General features: G+C 34.3%; 1 protein-coding gene across 2 annotated transcripts in view; it reads left to right on the top strand.

Annotated features, from left to right (window-relative positions):
* NBEA (neurobeachin) overlaps positions 1 to 20822 on the top strand; it is a 463000-nt gene that overhangs the window by 165097 nt on the left and 277081 nt on the right. For both annotated transcript variants that reach the window (XM_042839098.1, XM_042839097.1), the window contains exons 31-32: positions 7631 to 8069; positions 19284 to 19438. In XM_042839098.1, coding sequence (XP_042695032.1) covers positions 7631 to 8069; positions 19284 to 19438 — 594 coding nt within the window. The remainder of the gene's footprint in view (positions 1 to 7630; positions 8070 to 19283; positions 19439 to 20822) is intronic.

Raw genomic sequence — 20822 nt, 5'->3', positions numbered from 1 at the left:
CTATTCAGTACAATCTGAGCAACTATTCTAGAGAAATTTATTATTACAGTTTCAAATTAAAAAAAGGCAGATCAGAACTATTCTCTTGCTTCTGAAAGATGTCTAAGAAACATAGTCCAAAAACATTAAGTATTGCCAGTCTTTCTTCTTTCTGTTCACAATATCAAGGAATTGGGATGTATTAGACTTGGAATGTGACAGCAGTTCCTCTATATTTCAAGATATAGACTTTGGATTGACTGATATTGAAATGTAAGAACTTGTTGAGTGACCTAAAATATTCCTTGGTCTGCAGACAGGTTCATCATCAGACTTTTTGGTTCATCAGATTTCTCCAATTGACTATGATTAAAAGAAGTTATATAGTTAAAATATGGAACTACTAAAAATGGGTATAGCATTAAAAAAATCTTTTCTATTAAGGGATTGTTTTCACCTGACTAATCAAAGATGATAGAAAACTTTGTATGCGATTCTCAGTATTTCACGTCTGTCAGTATTGCAGTATGATTTAAAGCTCAACACATTTTCTTTGTATCTAGACATCATCTGCCATATGATTTGTACTCCCTGAAAAACGTTTTTCTTTTTCCAGTATTGCCATAATTTTTGTCTTCTCTCACACATCTGGAAAGTGTGGAAGTCAAGAGTGGAAAATTGAGAGTAGCCCTTCCTCTTGCCAGACAGAGGATAATCAGCGCATATTTTTAGAGCAGAAATATCGTATCAGTGAACAAGACATGGAAAAATAGAGGAGCATTGTGTTCTTATTTAGAGCAGCTAATCAGCCTTGTTATACAAAAGAAATTAACCTCTTCAAGCCATTGCTATGAATTTGAAGGAGTTTTGGTTATGGTGGTCAGGATCACTAAGATGAGTTTTCTCGACTCTGGTCATTGTCAAAGCTGTCCTCGCTTACATTGCAGACCTGTTAGACTATTGTTTTCAACAGTACTTCCATGTCTCCAGCAGTGGAAATGTGCGAATGATGTTTTTGTGCTTATCAGCTGGCAGACTGTAAATTCCTGAGAACACCACTAATACTAAGCAAATGATGGGGGGGGGAAAAAAAAAAAAAAAAAAAAAAAAAAAATTGATGTTATCACTTACATTCAGGACTGTTTTGGAAATAAAAACATTGTAACGGTTCAATTCACCTTGTATCATATTGCGTGGAGAAAAACAGCATGTGGCTTATCACAATACTTTATCAAAAATGGATTGGCTTTTCATCTCCCTTGATACTACTGTCTATTTTTCCCCAAAGCTCTGAAATGAACAGATTTTTAAAGGTGTGTGCTGTGGATGGACTGAAAGCTATTGATTTTTTTTTATTTATTCCTGATAGAAGCAGAAATTGCTTTTTCATCTGGGGAGAGTAAAGCAGCAAGTTTTCCTGATCTTTTTGGTGTACAATACCCTGAGTACTGTGTTTGCTACATCATAATTTGTATTTCTAGAGTTGTAGCATGTAGATTTTCAGCCTATTTTTAATCTAATTGTTTTGCAGAAGGATAGCAGTCTAACTGCACAATATAGTACTGAACTATTTTACACTGCTTCTCAAAATACCCTTTGCCTCCACAACGTCCTGATAAAATTTGTTGCTCAAGCTTCCACAAAATCATAGAATCATAGATTCTATAGATAGATGGAATAGATAGAAAATCTAGCTGTACATATGCATGTACATGTGGGACATGGATGATAGTCATGTGAATGGTAAAGTTGAACTGTATTGAGTTTCTGCATCCAATTCAAGAATATTTATTGCTTGCCTGTTTATAAAAAATATATCCCACCTATTTATCTATTACTACATCATGAATTACTTATGGCATCAGAATATAGAATTGCACTTACATTTCATTATTAATTGATTGATCACTGCATACACATGAAGCAGTTGTAATTTTTTTTTAATTTGTGATCAATTAACAGTAATATTTTGATTTGTATGTACAGAGTACAGATGTTTTAAAAGTTCTTTCATTTCTTTCAAAGCAGTTCTTATAATAATGTTTTTTGTATAAGCTTCATCATATGTTGATATTTGGAAAATATTTTGTGCTTAACTGTTTCTCTGCCTGGATAATGTAAATTGTGTGACACATTGCTTTTTTTTTATTTGTTTTGCAAGGAATGTCCAAACAAAAATATTTACTTGTAGTTGATTAGAAATATAGGCAACTACAAACTCATCTTTTTTTTTAATTTAAAAATTGTCATAAAGAGGAAAAGCAAAAGTGGGCAGGAGGTAGAAGCCTGTGATGACCAACACACTGAGAATCACACCACATTAGCTTTGTCTCTGCCATGCAGAGTCTTTGTGACTGACTTTCCAACCTTGATTTCCCAATCCTATCTTTCTCCATTTTTCTCCCATTTGAGCCTTTCTGTTCTGCAAATGTGTTCTGCAAAATAAAATTTACTGATTCTCAGATAACCTTGCCTCAGAAATAACAGAATCCCATTAATTCCATTACTGAGATGAGGCCAATTTTGTTCGTTAATGCATAATTACTGAATGAAAAGTAATACTCTCTGGGCTGCTGAAGTGAATGTACATTGTGTGGTTGGGCAAGAACCAACATGACTATGTAGGGTTTTTTTTTTTCCTATATCCTATTGTAACTTCCATATAGAAATAGAAATGCCATTAGGACCAAAGTTACTGAGTGAATATATAGCAGCTTGGAATATTAATGTTTGTTCTAGTGTGATTCTTCTCACTGTTGTGCCTCAGCTTCTGACTGTCTGTATTTCCATTGCAACTCTCTTTTGTATTACTTCTTTCAACATAGTTTTAAATCAAATCCTTACTACTCTTTGATTCTGTCCTCATATTTAGTTCTTCATTTCTGTATAATTGTGCCACCTCTCCTGTGCAAAAACAAGTAGATCAGTGTTTCTAGGAAGAAGATTTTCATATTTCTTTATAGCCAAGTGTTTGGCCATTGATTAGTTGACTCTGCCACTTCTGAAGGAAGCTGTAATATCATGGCCTTGATGGCCTCAAAGTGTCTTCAGCCTGCAGCATATGCCCCCTGAAAATTTGTAGAATACTGAGGAGGAGCATTTGAAATGCACCTAATAAGGTAATTATCAGTGCCATAAAAGATGTACAGAGAACAGTGCATACATTTTCTAGTACATGTGCAGACTGGAAGGCGGTAACAACTCTTACCTGAATTGCCCCCACAGCTTCCATTAGCAAATGTTGCTACATTGCTTGCATCAGACAAATGATGACAGCGATAGTGCAGCTTTCGTATACATTACTTCTTGAGTTGGAAAGTAATGTATTCAGCCATAGCGTAAGCAGTTAAAGATTTTCTTTTTTTTTTTTTTTTTCCATCATATTTGTGTGTAGGATGAGTTTTTTTTTAAGTCAAGAAAGAAAAAAAGACCATAGGAATATGTACACAATTTCTCCATTTTTAAGTAAATAAAGATTAAAACCAGAATATTTTGTGTTGTTGATTTTTTTATAGTGGCAAAATGTTATGTGTTTGCCATCAACACAAAATGTCTCCTTATTCTGGAATAAACAGGGTAGGTTTTGCATTGTTCAGGCATTTAGAGGCAGTGAAATAACTGTTTAGCTATCTCAGATAGTTAAAACAATTGCAATACACTTCATAAATCACAAGCAAACAAGATATTTTAGGCAAGGAGTGTGACGGATGAGACTGACAGATATACAATATGTCATTTAGTTACCTTAAGCCCATATTTTTCCCATAGTGTAGTAGATGAACTCATTAGTTACAATGAAAAACAGTAAGGAGAAGGCATCTGGTTTTCAACAGCGTGTTTCTGACAGGGTTAAGATCACTAGATCTAGTAATGTTTCTGCTTTGTCTACTGACATGGCCTAGTGCTGCGCAAAACTGATGAGGTTTGCTGAAAATTTCCAAGCTTACTGTCAGAATGCTCTAACATCAACAGATGTAACCAGTTACGTTTTTGTTTCTCTTCATGTTTAAAATTATCAGTTTGCTAAGTTGCTTTGAGTTTTTTGGATTTTTTTATGAACGTGTAAGCATTGGAGGTTTAAGATTTCTAATGCATGACAACATGAACTACTGATTCCTTAGTCCTGAATTCTGAAAGTTACAGGAGTGCTATCCCAAATTATGAATGAAGAATAAAACGTATCTGCATTGCTGCAAATCAAATTTGTTGTTTTCTGTGACCCATCCTCAAGAGCTTAGAATTTACCTACAATAGCACCAGTAATTATGCAGATGATTATGACATGCATTTTTAGACAGATTTTTCTGAATCACAAAAACTACTTTTCAACAATGCTTATTTGAGAAAAAATATGAATCAGTTCTATCCGTTCTGAATTTTATTTTGTTTTGATTTACAAAAAGTACATTTGACATTTTAAACCCGTAGGATGCTTGCTGATGTTTTGAAAATTGAGTTAATGCACTGGGTTTAGGTAGTTTTCTCAGATTGCTGTTCGTAGTGAGTTTGCACACCATCTAACTTAAATTATATTTCTGGAATTTGCCTCCAAAAAAGTATTTGAATAACTACTGCTATGTACACTTCCAGCATTAATCTGGCCAGACTGCATCAGCCGAGCTTTTTTTTAAATATTTTTTTACTGCAATAATATGTTGCTTTTTTTTTTTGTCCAAGAATGGATCTGCATGGTGGCACTTCATCTTTCTGAAATACGGCAGTGCGTACAGTATTCCATAATGAAACTACCGAAGTCTTCTCTAGTGCCACTAATACTGAGCTGTTTTAGGAATTACTTTTTTCAGCAAAGTTTGGAATCATGTTTGCCTTTTCCTTGGCAGTGTGGTATTGATAATGAATAATTAGCCAGTGATTGATGTGTCCAGGCCCTTCTTATTAGTCATATTTTGTGACATTCTAGCTTTGCTGAAATTTACTTCTTTGGCTGTATTTTGTTTGACAATAAATACTAAGAAAGCTCTTAGTTTAGCGTTTTGGCGTTCTAGTCCATTACTATATTTTTCTCCAAAATAAATCCTGAAATCTTGCTTACTGTTGAACTTTTGTAGTTATCCAGATCTTTTTTCCCCACCGTTTCATAACAGGAAAAAACATGTTTGGTATTCTCCGGTCATATGTTGCTGTGTCCACTTACATGTCTGGCAAAAAATACTTGCAATTACATCACTAATTTCATAAACTGCTTTTTAAAAAATTGGTTTAGAGTCAATTAATTCACACATTAATGTTTTGATACATTTAAATTTGAATTTCCAGAAGACTTCCACGACCTTTACTGCCTTTGGTTTTGTGTTGGAGATCACTGACCTTAATGAAAATTGAGGGTCAATGTACCCTAACTCTACCATATAATGTACCTTCATTTATGTATAGTCTTCTTTAATTATATAACAGTGGAACCTTATTTTATTTAGAACCTTATATAGATTACAATATACCTTCATTTCACTTTCAGCAGTTTTTTCTTCCTGTTACTATTGGACTTGAATAATTAGCAGAGAAAGTTGTATTACCTTTTTTTTTTTACATATTTTTTTTCCCTTATAAGTTTCTTTTAGGCCCAAATCATGTGTTTAATTTTTCAGCTGTGCTTTAAGCAATTGTAATATTTTCTTTGGGGCTTTTATAATCTGAATCTTTTTCTCAAGGAGTCAAAACATTTTGCTCCCTAAAGCTACAGACACTGTTTTTACATTCTTTATTAGCAGTAACAGCTTCAAGCTGTTCAAGTTGGAGTCTGAATTATCATAAAGTAGCCACAACTTCATATAGAATGCCATGGCTCCTGTAATTATAACCAAGCATTTGTAAGCTGTGGGTTCTGTCCTGGCCTTTTGGCGTTTTATGTAGCTGTCTCCCCAAGCAGGTAGAATATTCAGCACAGAGGTGCAATTCCTGCTTAAATAAGGCAGCAGTCATCTGCTACGATCAGTCCTACTCTTTGGTTCTCTATTGGTTCAAACGTGTTGTCTTTAGATGGGTGAAGTTTAAAGAGACAAACAAGCAGAAAATTCATTAGGCTCATGCTGTGGATCAGATGTCCCTCTGTGCCAAATATGGGCAGTACTAAGTAGTATTGGATTTTTTACTTCCTGACCGGCAGATGCTAAGTGCATCAAATGCAGCTCATAAATCCTGTTTCTACTTCCTGCCTCAGAAAACAAGGCACATGTCTGTTTGGTAAGAAGTGTTTAAGTCTATTAGGAGCGAGAGAAGGAGGAAGTGGCTTCGGCTTTTATGGCTGTTAAAAGAAAACAATATACCGTATAATGGGCCATTATGCTTTGTATTTTTAAAAGCTATTGTTTTCTATCTGTATTTGTTTGTCAACACTTGTAAGTATGATTCATTTTACAGTAGAATTTGTTACAAACACATGCGTAGTCTTACATGGAAGATTTTGTTCTGGGTATGTGCACACACAGACATGTATGTTCTGGTGGTAAATACGTAGACTTTTTACAGCTGATTGTATTACAGAATTAGTTATTAGCTATATGCTTGTTATTAAAGCTATATTATTGACGGATATTTTGTTTGAAATAATTAGGTAGGCAAAGTTTAATCTCTGTATGTTTCTAAAATATTTCCAATATCTAAACTGTCTTTAAGCCATCCCCTCAAAAAGTGTACATCCTTCATACACCAACGAGCTACATTTTCTTATCAGCGCACCTGACTCAATGAAAACAATGTAGTTTGAAATTTTTTAAATCATTTTTGAATGCAAGCTTATTAAAAAGAAAAGACAAATGTGCAGTTTAATCACTTTTGCTAACGTTCCTCTGATTATATAAAATTATTCTTATCTAATGAAGTTTTTGTCTGTTTCACTGCAATAATAAATAGAGGTATGCCTTCTTGGTTACAAGATGTTGTAAAGTCAATTTCAATCTGGAAATGTTCCAAACTCAGCAGATTTCACTTTCCCGTCTTCCCATCTCTATGAAGCTGAGCTTATTTTGTTCTTAAAATTTGCCAGAATTTTGCCTTTTGTAGTGGAGTTATTTTAAAAATGAATAATAGCATCTTTTTTTTCTTATTATTCATGTACAAATAAATTTAATGTAAATTTAATGAATTTTATGCATTTAATGCATTTAATGTAAATCCATGTGTATAAAATGTGTATAATGTGCATTTTAAACAAAAGGACAAAGCAAACTAAATATCCAGCAGTTTTCTTTTGAATACAAGCTTAAGATTTGCTGTCAGCAATAAATATCCTATGTTTCTGTAGTAATCCTGAAGCATAAGTGGTTACATTTTTCTTTAACAGTAGCCTCACAAGTGATGCCTGTATGCAGTTTCTATCAGTTATGATTTTTAAGGTTGTTATTCCTGTTATTCCTGACAGTATTCTGGTATTTGATTACTGTATGAGTTGTGGGCTGTAATATCAAAATATAACTGAGCTTGTACTTTGGGCTCTCCCTTACAAGTCTTTATATATGCAAAAGAGGTGTTCAAACCAAAATGTTTTGTATGCAGAATGAGTATTCAGGTGTAAATTACTAAGATTTGTGGGCTTTCTAACAGAAATTTCTGTATTACAAAGCTTCCTAATTATATTTCTAGGAAAAAAAAAAAAAAGAAACTAAATATTATTCAAAACTCTATTTCACTGCAGAGACACCAACTACGTTTCCAGAAAACATCAAAGATAAAGAAACACCAACACCAGTTGAAGATATTCAGCTGGAAAGCTCTATTCCTCATACAGATTCAGGAATTGGTGAAGAACAGATGCCTAATATTTTGAATGGAACAGACTTGGAGACCAGCACAGGCCCTGATGCTATGAGTGAACTGTTGTCTACTCTGTCTTCAGAAGTGAAGAAATCTCAGGAGAGCTTAACTGAAAGCCCCAGTGAAATCTTGAAAACCTCATCATCAATATCCAGTATCAGCCAAAGCAAAGGCATCAATGTCAAGGAAATACTGAAAAGTCTCGTGGCAGCCCCAGTTGAAATTGCAGAATGTGGTCCGGATCCAATCCCTTACCCTGATCCTGCTCTGAAGAGAGAAGCTCAGGCTATTCTTCCCATGCAGTTTCATTCATTTGACAGGTATATGGTTGGATTCATTATTTTATATTGATTGAATTTAGGAATTTGAAGAATTTTTCAAACATTGTTATTCTGCTATTGTTTTAAATTTGTCTGTTAAAAATTGCTGTATTACTTCACCTTTTCTTTTTCAGCAAATTATACTGCATAGAACAGACAAAAGTGATTCACCTTGGTTTTCTCTGTCAGCAGTGAATAGAACTCCAAATTAATAGTAAAAGAAGCCTGTTTTATAGAAATATTATTACAGTTAAATCTTTTATTTTTCTTTTAAAACAACATTTTAGTGAAGAGGGAGAGTAGTATCTGCTGATACAGAACAAATTGGTTGAATATTTTTTCGAAGGCTTAAATCTTGGATCCATCACTTCTTTCCTAGCACTGAGATACTTCAGCCATGGCAAATGATTTGTATAGTCGTAGTGGAAACCAGACTTATGTCTTTAAAAAGGAAATAAGCTGAAATCTAAGATATATAAAATATAAATCTAAGATATATGTATATGTAAGATATATATTGACTAGTTGAACATTTACACACAGAATTCTTTTTCTTGCTTTTTGGGCTGTAGATTCCAAACTTCTAATGGAAATAATTTACATTAAATATCCAGCCCATCTCAGTTATCACAGTTTCATTTCAGGGTAAGATGTGCAACTGACAACATTCTTCTAGGAGAAGGGTAGCCTGCTTTATTGTGGGATCAACCTTAAGCCCTGCAAAGATTTAACTTGTGCTGATGTGATTAAATTTTCTGATATAACAAGATTCCTGCAGTTTCTTTGTAAAACCTTTTTCTTTTTCTTTTCTTTATTTTTTTTTTAATTCTGAACAGAAAATAGGAGGAGTTAAAGATACAAAATATGTCACGAACCTTACAGGACAGTTGTTAAAACATCAGTTCCTCCTGTAGCAAAAATAAATAAAATTCTAAAGGAAAGGAAAACTGAAACAATTGAACAGCCATGTTATGATTTATAAAAAAAAAAAATAAAAATCCATCTGCATTTACAGAAGACCTACAAAAATGTCAGAATTGTTTTCATTAAAGTCTTAAAAAATAACAATATATAATCAATGTTTCCAGCATAAACAATAAAGTGCAAGAAGATGCATGAGAACTTTGGAACAAAAGTGAAGCACTTTTTCATCATGAACTGCATAGAAAAGCTGATGACTTTTGTCTGTATGTATAGATTAGTACAGAGGCTGCTTTTCCAAAATAATTCAATAAACAATCAACATCTGTTGTTACAAAGAAGATTGGATTGAGTTGGGAACAGTGGAATGTGCCCTACTTGCAATGAATATCACCCTTTCTGATGTTATTTTAGCTCTTCTAGCCATTTCAGAGAAAGCTTACATAGCAAGTGCTTCATTAAGAGGATATTTCTTGTTCATCAGTGTGCCAGTGTTAATTTTAGACTGACTTCTGCATGAAGTGAAAAATATTTTTTCCCCTCTAGTCAGGAATCTTTCTTTCATCCTGTGTGAGGAACCATCATATTCCAAAATTTCAGAAATGTCTTTCTGTACATTAAGAAGTAAAGAAATTTATGGTGAATGCAGAATTAAAAGCGCATAACTGTAAGAACAAAAAAAGTTTATTTACTGGAACCTATTCCGTTAATTTCTACTTTGGTTAATTAAAAAAATACTCCGTTCAGATTTTTATTATTAATTCACAAGATGCTAGAAACCTAAGTTAACATGGTGGCATATTAGCTCATCAGATGTCTTTGTAGCCTTTAGAGGGGACTTAACATCAAAATGATTGGAGTGATGAGTTTAAATTCATGAAGTACAGCTTTATTAAAAAGCATTAAATACTACCTAAAGGGGATTGCATTAGGTTGACTATAACCTCTATTTTTGCACAAATGGAAATTAGATTCTTCTTGAAACAAAGACCATCATTATAGATGTTCAAAAATTCTGTAGAACTATGGAATTGTTTGAGACGTGCTGTATGGCTAGAGTTTACACATTTTAACAGACACCTCATACTTAGTAGGTTCATTTGGGACTTAGAAGCTTTGGTGTTTTTTTTCACTGCTTGCTTTCTTTGATTCTTCTTATCTGTTCTCTTAACTTGCTGACCAAGTTGTGATTCTGTTATTAGCTGTACAAGGCGTACAGCTTTATTTGCATCTTGGTAGCAGTGTATGTTGTGCCTTTGGTATTACTTCTTCAGAAAAAAAGAAAAAAAGAAAAAAAGGAAAAAAAAAAAGTAGTTCTTAAAGCTGAGAAAAAAGAAGATCCATTGTATTAACTTTTTAGGACATTTTTTTTCTCTTTAATAGGACATGTTGCTGTCTGATTTTGTTGAGTGAGATAGATTGTATATTTTATTATAGCCTACAACTGTGAAGAAAACATTGGAAGGTTAGGGCAAGTCCCACAGACTCAAGGAGCCTTGTATTCTTACCTCTACAATTAAAGGGATATTACTGAACAGCTAGTATTGTCATAAAAACATTAGTGTTCTTAGCCTACAGGACATCAATTTGCTGTTTGGATCTCATGGCTACATCCCTGAATGCTGACCATTGTTTATACATCGTTATCAGTGTGCTTTGCTCGTGGTTTCAAAGTACTTACACTGATTTTGTGGTAATCTGTAGAGGTTTAGGATTAGTTTAATCTGTAGAGGTTTTGATAGGTGATTTTTTTTTAACAAAGTTGCAAAGAAGAATCAGATTGAGATCGCTACCCTGAAATTTTCTATGGGGAATGTGAAACAAAGGTTGCTCAATAATAATACATTTAATTATATTGTTTAGATTTAATTAAAATAGGACCTGAGAAATCATTACGACTTTTAGCTTGTGATGATTTATGATTTTTTTTCTGTGGTCTCTACTATTCTAATCAGCACTGAAAAAAAAAAGAAAAAAGTTACAGGTTAGTTGCTTGTCAGTGCATTTTCATATAAATAGAATTGTGTTTACTGTTATAAACTAATAATCAAAGTAATGCACACTGCATATTTTTTAGAAGCTAATGCTATGTCTTTAGATCATAGGTTCTGTTGCAGTAGTTTATGCAGCTTTTGGTACTTGACTGAACCTTGTGGCCACTGGTCATGTTTATCCTCTCTGGGGAGAATCGTGAGCAATAGAGTGTATTATTTTGCCAGATTTTATTTGTTTCAATTCAGCTTTTTTGTTGGCTTTTATAAAGTACACACAGTCATTTTGTATTTATCAGCAAATCAAGATTGCAGAAATGCATTTTTCACTTTAATCAAAAGGCATTCCTAGTGATTTTTATTATTATTATGCATTTTTGCTTACATTTGGGTGGCTATGTCTTAGAAGAGTTGCAGTAATAAATAATTACTAAAAAATGAAGAGCATCTTTGTTGTTTTAGAGGCTTTCTTCAGCTATAATTGCTCATTTCATGTGTAGGTAAATAACACATGAAGCAAACTCCACTAAATAGCATTCAAGTTAAGAATTCTATTTTATCATTTAATATGATGCATTTTACTCTGCACGTTCTTGCAGTTGCACGCTGCTAATATGTGCACAGAAGTCACTGTCTAACACGCTGCAGTGCATTCTTAGAATTTGTGCAGTTATAAATGAAACATAAAAGCAGAAAATGTGTCCAACATGTTTTATCGAGCGGGACTTCTGTGCAGTTAATGTATGCAGCCATTCAAGCACTATCGAATGTAAATGATGAGGTGATATTGATGAAAGGAGGGGATTGAGGTCTCAGGGGGCGCTGATGACGGATTGAACAGAAGCGGCCTTGCCCTGAACGTAACTCAAGTCTGTCGTCTTCACTGCTCAAAGCCATAATGGGAGGTGGCAGTCTGAAATGAGTTGCCACGGCAAAGAGTATTATTTTTGAAATGCTTTCACACAAATCACTAGGCCCTGCATACAACTTAGTTTCATGCTTTAATGTCATCAGGAGGCACAAATTGGTGTGTCTAATTGTTTGCCACCTGCCAGCAAAATGAGCTGCCAGCCAGCCAGACGGGTTTGATTGTCTGTCAGTGATTCAATAGATTGAGAGTGACAACATCAAAAATTTCACTTCAAACTCTGGAGCTCTGAGCTGCTTTTCAGAGACCTCTTCCCCACAAGTGCTTCTGGACAACTGCATTTTTCAATTAGTTTTCAATATATTGCTGCCTTCTGCCTCATCTGTCTTAACGTAGCTGTAATTACATTATGAGCTATATAAACAGATTTCTGGGGCACGTGAGCCCAGATTCTCAAAGTTATGACATGTCTTTTAACGTCAAACTGAATTCCTTGAAAACGGCATCCAGGATGACATTTTTAGAAGCAAACACAAAAGGGTTATTGCACCTAGATTTGCAACTAATGGAGTATAACTCACCAATAATTCCTTTGTGCATTCTCATCTTCTACCTGACAAAAATCAGTATCTGTTGTTGATTTTAGGGTTTGGGGATTTTCTTGGGTCTTAGTCAATTTGAATTTGTCCCACTAGAAAACTCAAATCACTAACATTTGTGAATTTATTTCTAGTTCTATCCTGGACTGCATTCTAAAGTTTATACTTTTTTTCCCATTCTACTTATTTTCTAGTAGAGAGCTGTTAGAACAAAGCTGTTTTTGAAACTGAGAGTGCTCCTGGTTGTAACTATGGTTTATTATTCTTTCAAACTGAGATAATTTATATGTATTTTCTGTAGTTAGCAGAAATATTCCAATAGAAATAAGCTGAAAACATTGAGTTCCTGGAAGTGAGAACAGTTATTTTTCTCCCTGTGAAATATGTTGTTCACCTTTAATCATGACATTATCACTTTCTAAATTGGAATATTATGGAGTTTTATAGTTTAAATGCTCAGTAAATTCTTTAAAACCACATCTTAAATATTTTGAAGGACCCACTTTTGAAGTATTTTAACTTTGTTTTTTTTCTTTTAGTTGGTTTTTGGTTTTCTGTAGAAAGTCCTTGGGCTTAAAGGTATTTATATGAGAGAAAAAGTGGACATTTTGTGAGACTCAGTCAGGATACATGTCAGATAGCATGAAGGAAAAGGTATTTTAAGATTGCATTTAAATCAATAATTATGTTTATTATATTTAGACTGTATTTGAAAGTATTACTCAGAGTCTCTGTGTTTTGGTAGTATATATGTATATGTATAAATTTTACTGATCAACAGAATGGGAAAAAGACAACAACTGTGAGAAAAGTAGGAGGAGGAGGAGAAAATATTCCTTTTTATGGTAAACGCTTGAGAGCTCTTCACTCTATATTTCCCAAAGTAGCAGTTAAAATACATCAAAAAGAATGGGAATTATGGTTTCAGATCCTGTTAGACAAAGAAGGGAGCTGAAGTTGCATTGTCTGTATTCCTGGACAGTGTCATAGCCTCTGCTGTACTAAATAAAATGGAGGAAAATGTGGGAGGGCTCCTCCATCCCAGCTGTTCATTTAGAACAGCTTTTCCTTCCTTCATCCTATATTTATTGATAGGTTCTGGTTAAGAGAAATTTGGTATACTAATCCTTGATTGTTTTTCATCAAGCTGTTATCATATTCCTTTTCTTGTCATTTAGCAGTCTGTGCTCAAATTGCTCTTTAAAAATTCATCTTATAACCTGTATGATGTGCATCTTTTCATATTCAGTGCATGAAGCTTTAGCTATAATTTATCTGAAGTTTATATTTGGTTTATCAGGAGAAGCCAGCATCTTTTTACTCTATGCTATGATTCAGTATATATGCAGCTGAAAATTATGCTGGAGTTCTGTCTTGTTTTTTTTTTTTTTTACCTGCATAGGCCCATATAAAATAGATGTTAAATTTATATTGACTTTTAGAGAACTGAAGCTTTTTAGTGCTTGATTTTGTGATTTTTTTTTACATCATAGATACATGATCAGGTACTTTCCCCAGTCATGGCCATCTTTGCTAATTTGCTAATAGTTTTTTTGTTATTCAGTGGTTTTTCTGGCATTTAATATATGACATTTTACCTTACGCTCTATTCATATTCTTCAAATTCTTTACATTTGCAATATTTCCACTTTCTTTATTCAGCCACAACCATTCATCTTTCTTGATAGCTTTTTATCTCTTACAGTTTTTCCTTGTTTCTTGTCAGTATATTTTCTTATTTTAGATGCTTCAGTTAATTTATCCTAAATGCAGGGGAGGTACAAGGGACTGTGAATTTCATTGGAGGTGAACACTGAAACTCCGTCTTGATCTGAGAATAAAAAATCACAGGCCTTCATTTCCTTGTTCTAAAACCACTCCTGAGATGGTTCACTTCCTTTATTTAGAAGAAAAGCACATTTTCGTTAATAGGTTAGAAGCATATTATATTGTTTAAAGTTTGGAAGTTTTGATGAATACATTATATAGAATAATTTAAAAATCAACAGCTGGACATTCAACTAAGACTTCACTTGCACAAGCCTCAAAGATTATATAGTTCTGTGATTCTTCCACATCTTCAATATGCTCACATTTCCTTATCCAGTTTTATTTCTCCATGACTGTTGACTCTGAGTTACATCTTTCCTTCTCAATTTCAGATGAATCTATCTTAATGCAATCAGCCTAATAGGAGGTTGTCAAAAGTAGGATTCAAAATGTGGTATTAATACATGCTAAAAAATGTCACAGATTCGAACCACAGTCTGAGGCTGAAAACAGGCTGAGTAATGAACAATCAGCAGTATACACTATTTGTGATATACTGAACACTATTTGTATAGGTATGGAGAATATTTGTATAGGTATGGAGAATGCCACTGAGGGCTCCATCCAACCTGGCCTTGAGCACCTCCACGGATGAGGCACCCACAGCCTCTCTGGGCAGCTGTGCCACCGAGTAAAGAATCTTCCTAACATCTAATCTAAATCTACTTTCTCTCTTTAAAAACATTATCCCTTGTCCTATCACTACCTTCCCTGACAAAGAATTTTTCCCTATCTTTCTTGTAGGACCCCTCTAGCTACTGAAAGGCTACAATAAGGTCTCCTGGAATCTTCTGTTCTTCAGGCTGAAAAACCCAAACTCTCTTAGCTTGAGAGAAATCCTCCTGCTTTCTGCTGTGGGGAAAGGAGAGTAGGGGCAAGAATATTAATTCAGCCTTAAGAGGTTTCACGTATCCTAGAAGAGTGTACAGCAATTCTAGTTTAGTTGCTGCTACTCAGCTACATAGTACAAGACATCCAGTATTGGAGGCTTATGTCTGACCTCTATACTGACCAGAGTGATTAAGATGAAGGGCCTTTGGATTTCAAAATGGACAAGAGATTCAGAATGTGGAGAAGAATAAGAGCAAGAAAATATACTGCTGTACAAACTGAATAGTCTGTCACCAGCACTGAGTAGCTAAAATTTTAAGGAAAGCTTACTTGAGAGCATTTTTTTGTTTTGTTTTGGTTTTGTTTTTTTCCAGTTCAACATGTTAACGGTGTAATTTTCTATCTGAACATTTTGTGTGAATTAGTAAGCTGCACACGAATTCTGGAGCCATTTGCTGAAGTTGTTTAATACACTACGTGGGTGATGTGCAAGGTTAGACCAGCACTCATATGAAATATTATGTGAATTATGATTACTTCAGATCTAGACTTGGAATTTGAAAAAGACACTCAGAGCAACAGAATATTCATTAGTAAGCCCATTTCTTTTTAGAATTGCAAGCTACCTGATGAACTGAAAAAGAAAATTAGTTGCTACAGTCAATTGCTGCTAATCCTTTGCTGACTAACTCATTGATGAACATTTGGGACTGGAATTATGTGCTGCAGAAAATTGTGAACAATTTTGGAATGAAGTCTGAAATATATCGTGTAAAACATTGTCTAAAAAGAAATGTCAGAATATTTTCTTCTAGTCCTTAGATTTCTGTTTCTTCATGAGAAAAATATCTGAATGTCTGTCAGAGTTGCATATAAGGCATCTATCACATAAATTTCTTTTCTTCCATTCATATTATCTTCAGGTAAATAACTATGCATCTTTCATAAAGCTGCTTTGGTTTGATTTGCCTTCTGCTTTCACCCTGTAGGCCATTGGAGTGATTTGATTGGCTAAAAGAATGTTGTTTTGTTTTGAACTTGAAAGCAATCAGTCGTTCTATTTCACTTTTCTTGCTCTGTTGCTACTTTGTTTTGCACATTTTTTTGTTCATTCCACTGTGTTGTTCATATGTCTACTTAGTCTCCTTCATCTGCATGTCATTCTGTATTTTCACTTGCTTTGTCTTGTTTTATTAGTAGGAATGAGACATTTTGACAAGATTACCATGTATGACATGTCAGGAAAATGCATTTTCTTTCAGCTAGGTTGATCATGTCTCACTGATATTACATACTCTTATGGCAGAAATGTTTCTCACGGTGTTCCTTCATAATTTTAAATTTAATAACACCTGACCTGTCTTCATATCCTGATTCATACCTGAAAAGAACGTGAACCACATGTAGAACATCAGTACTTGTTGAACATGGGGAAGACTGTCCATTTTTGCAAAGGGAGCTGATTTTCAGTCTTAATTTACACTCTTAATAAAATAGTAACCTAAACCTTACCTGGAGGCTGGTCTCTTGTGTCTCAGGAATGAAGTTGATATATGCAGTCCTTGCTTTGCAGTGTAGGTAATCTTTGGGATGCTGTGAAAAACCAATTAACTCTTTGAAGCTAAGGAGAGAGATTTTGAATTTGGCTTCGTATTTTTTGGAAAGTTAGTAAAGAAATAGGAAATAGTTCTGTTCAATAAATAGTTTAATGAATTGTATCAGCAATTTAACAGATTCAAATAGGAGACCTTATAGGATGAGAAAAATATTTTGCTTGAAAAGGAGAAAGAAAAGGAAGAAAAAGAGGAAAGGGGAAAGGAGAAGAAGGGAAGGGAAGGGAAGGGAAGGGAAGGGAAGGGAAGGGAAGGGAAGGATCTCACACTCTTGTCTCACATTTGCAAGCACTAGAGTGTATGTGTGTCTAAGAAGCCTGTAGAACAGTCAAATACCTCATGCTTACATCCAAATGCATGTCCAGAATCTGCTGCAATGACATGTATAACATGGATACACGCTTCTTTCTCACATCTCCGAGTTTCTTTTTTTAAAAAATATTTAATTTTCTTAGAGGGTGGGTTTGTTTGTTTGTTTGTTTGTTCTTACTCTTATGGAGCTATCAACAGCATCTCTGTCCTTTTCCACCTTTATGAGCTGTACTTTGCTACACACATTCTTGGGCTGCTTAATATATGCACCATTAACATAGGCGAGTCTGAGGTTGCTGTGTGATTTCTTCTTGTGCCTCAACAGCCAGATACAGTAGGATGGTTGAGGTGAGAACGGACCACTGGAGGTCACATGGCCCAGCCCTTTCTTCTGCAGGGACACCCAGAGCAGGGTGCCCAGCACCATGTCCAGGTAGATCTGGAAGATCCCCAAGGATGAGATGCCACACCTTGGCCTGTGCTCTATCACCTGTGGGATATCTAAATTCGTACTTCACTGGCACTAATTTTAGCTTCCTTATTGCATTTCTGTACAGAGATGCTGTAGGTAATGAATGGTTTTATTTTCCTTTTGAGATTACTGTAACCGGGACATATTCTTGCTTCAGATGCACAAGATGTCTTGTTAGTGTGACACTGTAGCAACTCTGCTCTTGTCGGTACCTGAAGTACTGTATCCCTGAACATAAGTATTCCAGAAACTGAGTCTTTGGTTGAAGTATTAATTGAGCTTGAGATCTTTTTGCATTGACAGCAGCTAGTCTTAGGAAATTTCATATTGTTACATAGCAGATTAGTTTCCTTCTGTAGGCTCAGTGTTATACACCTGCAGCTGCACTATAAACACTATATCCACAAGGATTGCAGGAAATCATTAACAACAGAGAAAAGGAATTATTTTAGGATCACTTATCTTAATCAATAGCTATTGAATTCTCAACTTCATCTTCTCCTAATGTAAATGGGAGGAGACAGAAAACCATCCATATGCCTAGAATTACCTTTCTGAAGTACTTGCTTCAAGGTAGTTTTAAAACTCTTGTTCAGAGATGTCAGCTGGTGCTGTGATCCCCACTGAAAAAAGAAAAAATACTACTTATGAACACTTTGTACACTGTCATCAAGAGATAATTAAAATAACACTTGTACACAACTTTCTCAATAGAATCACCAGTACAGTTTGCATCACTAGGATTTGAATTAAAATCCAGAAAGACTGAATATTTAGATGTGTATAAACAAACTGCATTACAATATAAATAAACAAAAGAAAATAAGTTCTGCAGCTTTCGATCCATGGTGTGCTATCTTATTTAAGTTAAAGTGTAACAAAATAACTACCAAAAGAACTTCTGCAGCAAAATGAGGCTACAACAAAATAGTTGAGTTTTCTTCCTACTTTGTATGGTTACAATAACTATTCTTAGCTTTTAAAAAAAATGTATCTGCTTAAATAGAAAATATGTATGATGACTAAAAAAAAAAAATTTTTTTTTCAGGTTTTCTACTGAAATATACTTTTTTGGAGCAGATACTTTTTGTAAAGATATGGATGTATTAAATGGAAAAATTTAAATTTACCAGTCTGCACTTTGCAGTCCTGTGCTGAACAAGTATTAAGTAAATGTCCCTGTAATCTTTCTCTCCTTCTTCCCTTTTAATCTGTTCCACAAATCTTTTGGTTTTGAGATTTGAAGGAAGAGTGCTTTAGATGAGCATATGTGAATATGTTTGTTTGAGTGCAATAAGTCATCTGTATATGTGTGTATATTATGAGATACGTATCTTCCATTTTTGTGTCGAGGCATGTTCTCTTCTAAAATGCTTGCAAATTCCCAAGGCTGCTTTTAAAATACTATTTTTAAATGAGCATAATATCCATATTCTGTGATTAAATGCTTACTAGCAGTACAATGGCATCGTTTTTTGACATTTTCTTTGCAAATCTAGGACACAGGTGTTCATAGTGTTATCAATAGCTTATCAGTGAATGTTGACACGTTTCCATTTTGGAGGCAATGAAAGAGAAAATGAGTTTCTCAGCATCACCTGAAAGTGCAGACAACAGTCAGTTAACATAGTCTTCATCTACCAAGAAAGAATAAAGAAATTGCATTACTGTGTGTTCTTATCAAGAGCGTTATAACGGAGTGTAATCTCATAATAAACAAATATTCTTGCTAATTCTGCTGTAGTGTCTTCATAATCTGCTGTTCCTTTTCGTGCAGGAGTGTGGTCGTGCCAGTGAAGAAGCCTCCACCAGGTAGCCTGGCTGTGACCACAGTTGGAGCTGCCACAGCGGGGAGCGGGCTGCCACCGGGTAGTACACCTAATATCTTTGCTGCAACAGGAGCTACACCAAAAAGTATGATTAATACAACAGGTATTGTCCTTAAATATTTTTGTGACCCCCATTTTTCCTGTCTGTTCTTTGGTTTTGTTGTTTTTAGTGATTTATTTTCTTTTTCAGCCATCTTTTCTGTTACTGTTTTTGTACTTTTCAAATTAAAAAAAAAAAAAAGGGAAAAAAAAAGAAAAGGAAGATTAGGTCTTGGCCTTTGTTAGTTACAGAACTTTCTCTTGGTTTATGTTTACTGTCTTTGATACTGCACAATGGACTTGTGCAGCCTTTGAATAAGTTGAGAATTCAAGTGAACTAGCTTTTCCATGCTCTGCAGTAGAGGATGCTTGTATGATATATACCAATAAATACCTCCTTATGCCTCAAAGAACTTAAAGGGTCCTAGGTAGGCATATACCATATATTGTTGACTTCAGTTTTTTTGGTAATTATTTGTCATATTTTAAAAATCGTTGTATGGTTTTTGGAAGGTTTTTCAGTAAGAACATACCTAATCTAACTCCGGTTGTGTCTTCTCAGTAACAGTTTATTGTGACCTATAGAAGGAGTACAAAACTTCTTAATTATTTAAAATAGTAATAGTAGAATTGTCTTTTGTGAAACAGCCTGTTGACCATGGAGGCTGTGGTTTCCTATCATAAATGAATCCTTACTGTGAGAGCAACTGATGTTTACTTAAACTCCTTTGAAATGTCTGGCTTTGCTATGTTTTCTTTCTAAACTAAGCAAAAGCACTTGAGAGAAGAGCTCTCTTCAAGGATATCACAAGTGCTGTCAGAGGTTGAGAAAATGAAAATCTCCCTGGGGTTGCAGAAAATGAGGGGAAAGCTTTTGGCATCTTTCTACTTCGTGCAGTAATATGAAGACGTTCATTTTTTTTTCTTTCCTTTTGCAGATTACCTTTAATATCTGGTAATAGAACTTTCTATTTATTTAAGGATTAAAAAAAAAAATCAAAAAATCTAATAATCCTAAAGCAGATGGGAATAATAGAGGCTCTAAATAATGTTATCATTTCTGTAAATGCTTTCATTTTGTGTAGCCACTTCTGTTAATCTTGAATGGATTTCCTTTTAGGTCCTCTTGTATCATGCAAAAAATATTCTACAATGAAAATCTTGTTTTCCAAATTGTATTGAGTAGTGTGAGCTTTTCAGTCTCCTCACTGATTAAAGATCTGGAGTGTTTTGGCTGGGATGTAGTAGCTCTTCTTTGTAAGTAATAGCATTTAAAAATGAGTCACGTCCTTGATACCACTTCTAGTAGAGGACGGTTTTGCAGATACCATGGTTCTCTGTGGTTGAAAAGGGTTTTTTTTTTTTGTTTTGTTTTTTTTTATTCTTTAAAATTGATTTTATTAAATTTTTTTTTTTTTTTTTTTTTTTTTTCTGGCAGATTTTTGTTT

Source organism: Centrocercus urophasianus, unplaced genomic scaffold (genome assembly GCF_019232065.1).
Source record: "Centrocercus urophasianus isolate 14NV4802_14NV808 unplaced genomic scaffold, USGS_Curo_1.0 seq_9, whole genome shotgun sequence".
NCBI lineage: Eukaryota > Metazoa > Chordata > Aves > Galliformes > Phasianidae > Centrocercus > Centrocercus urophasianus.
The sequence above is the reverse complement of the archived record's forward strand: the minus strand, read 5'-3'. Positions and strand labels throughout refer to the sequence as shown.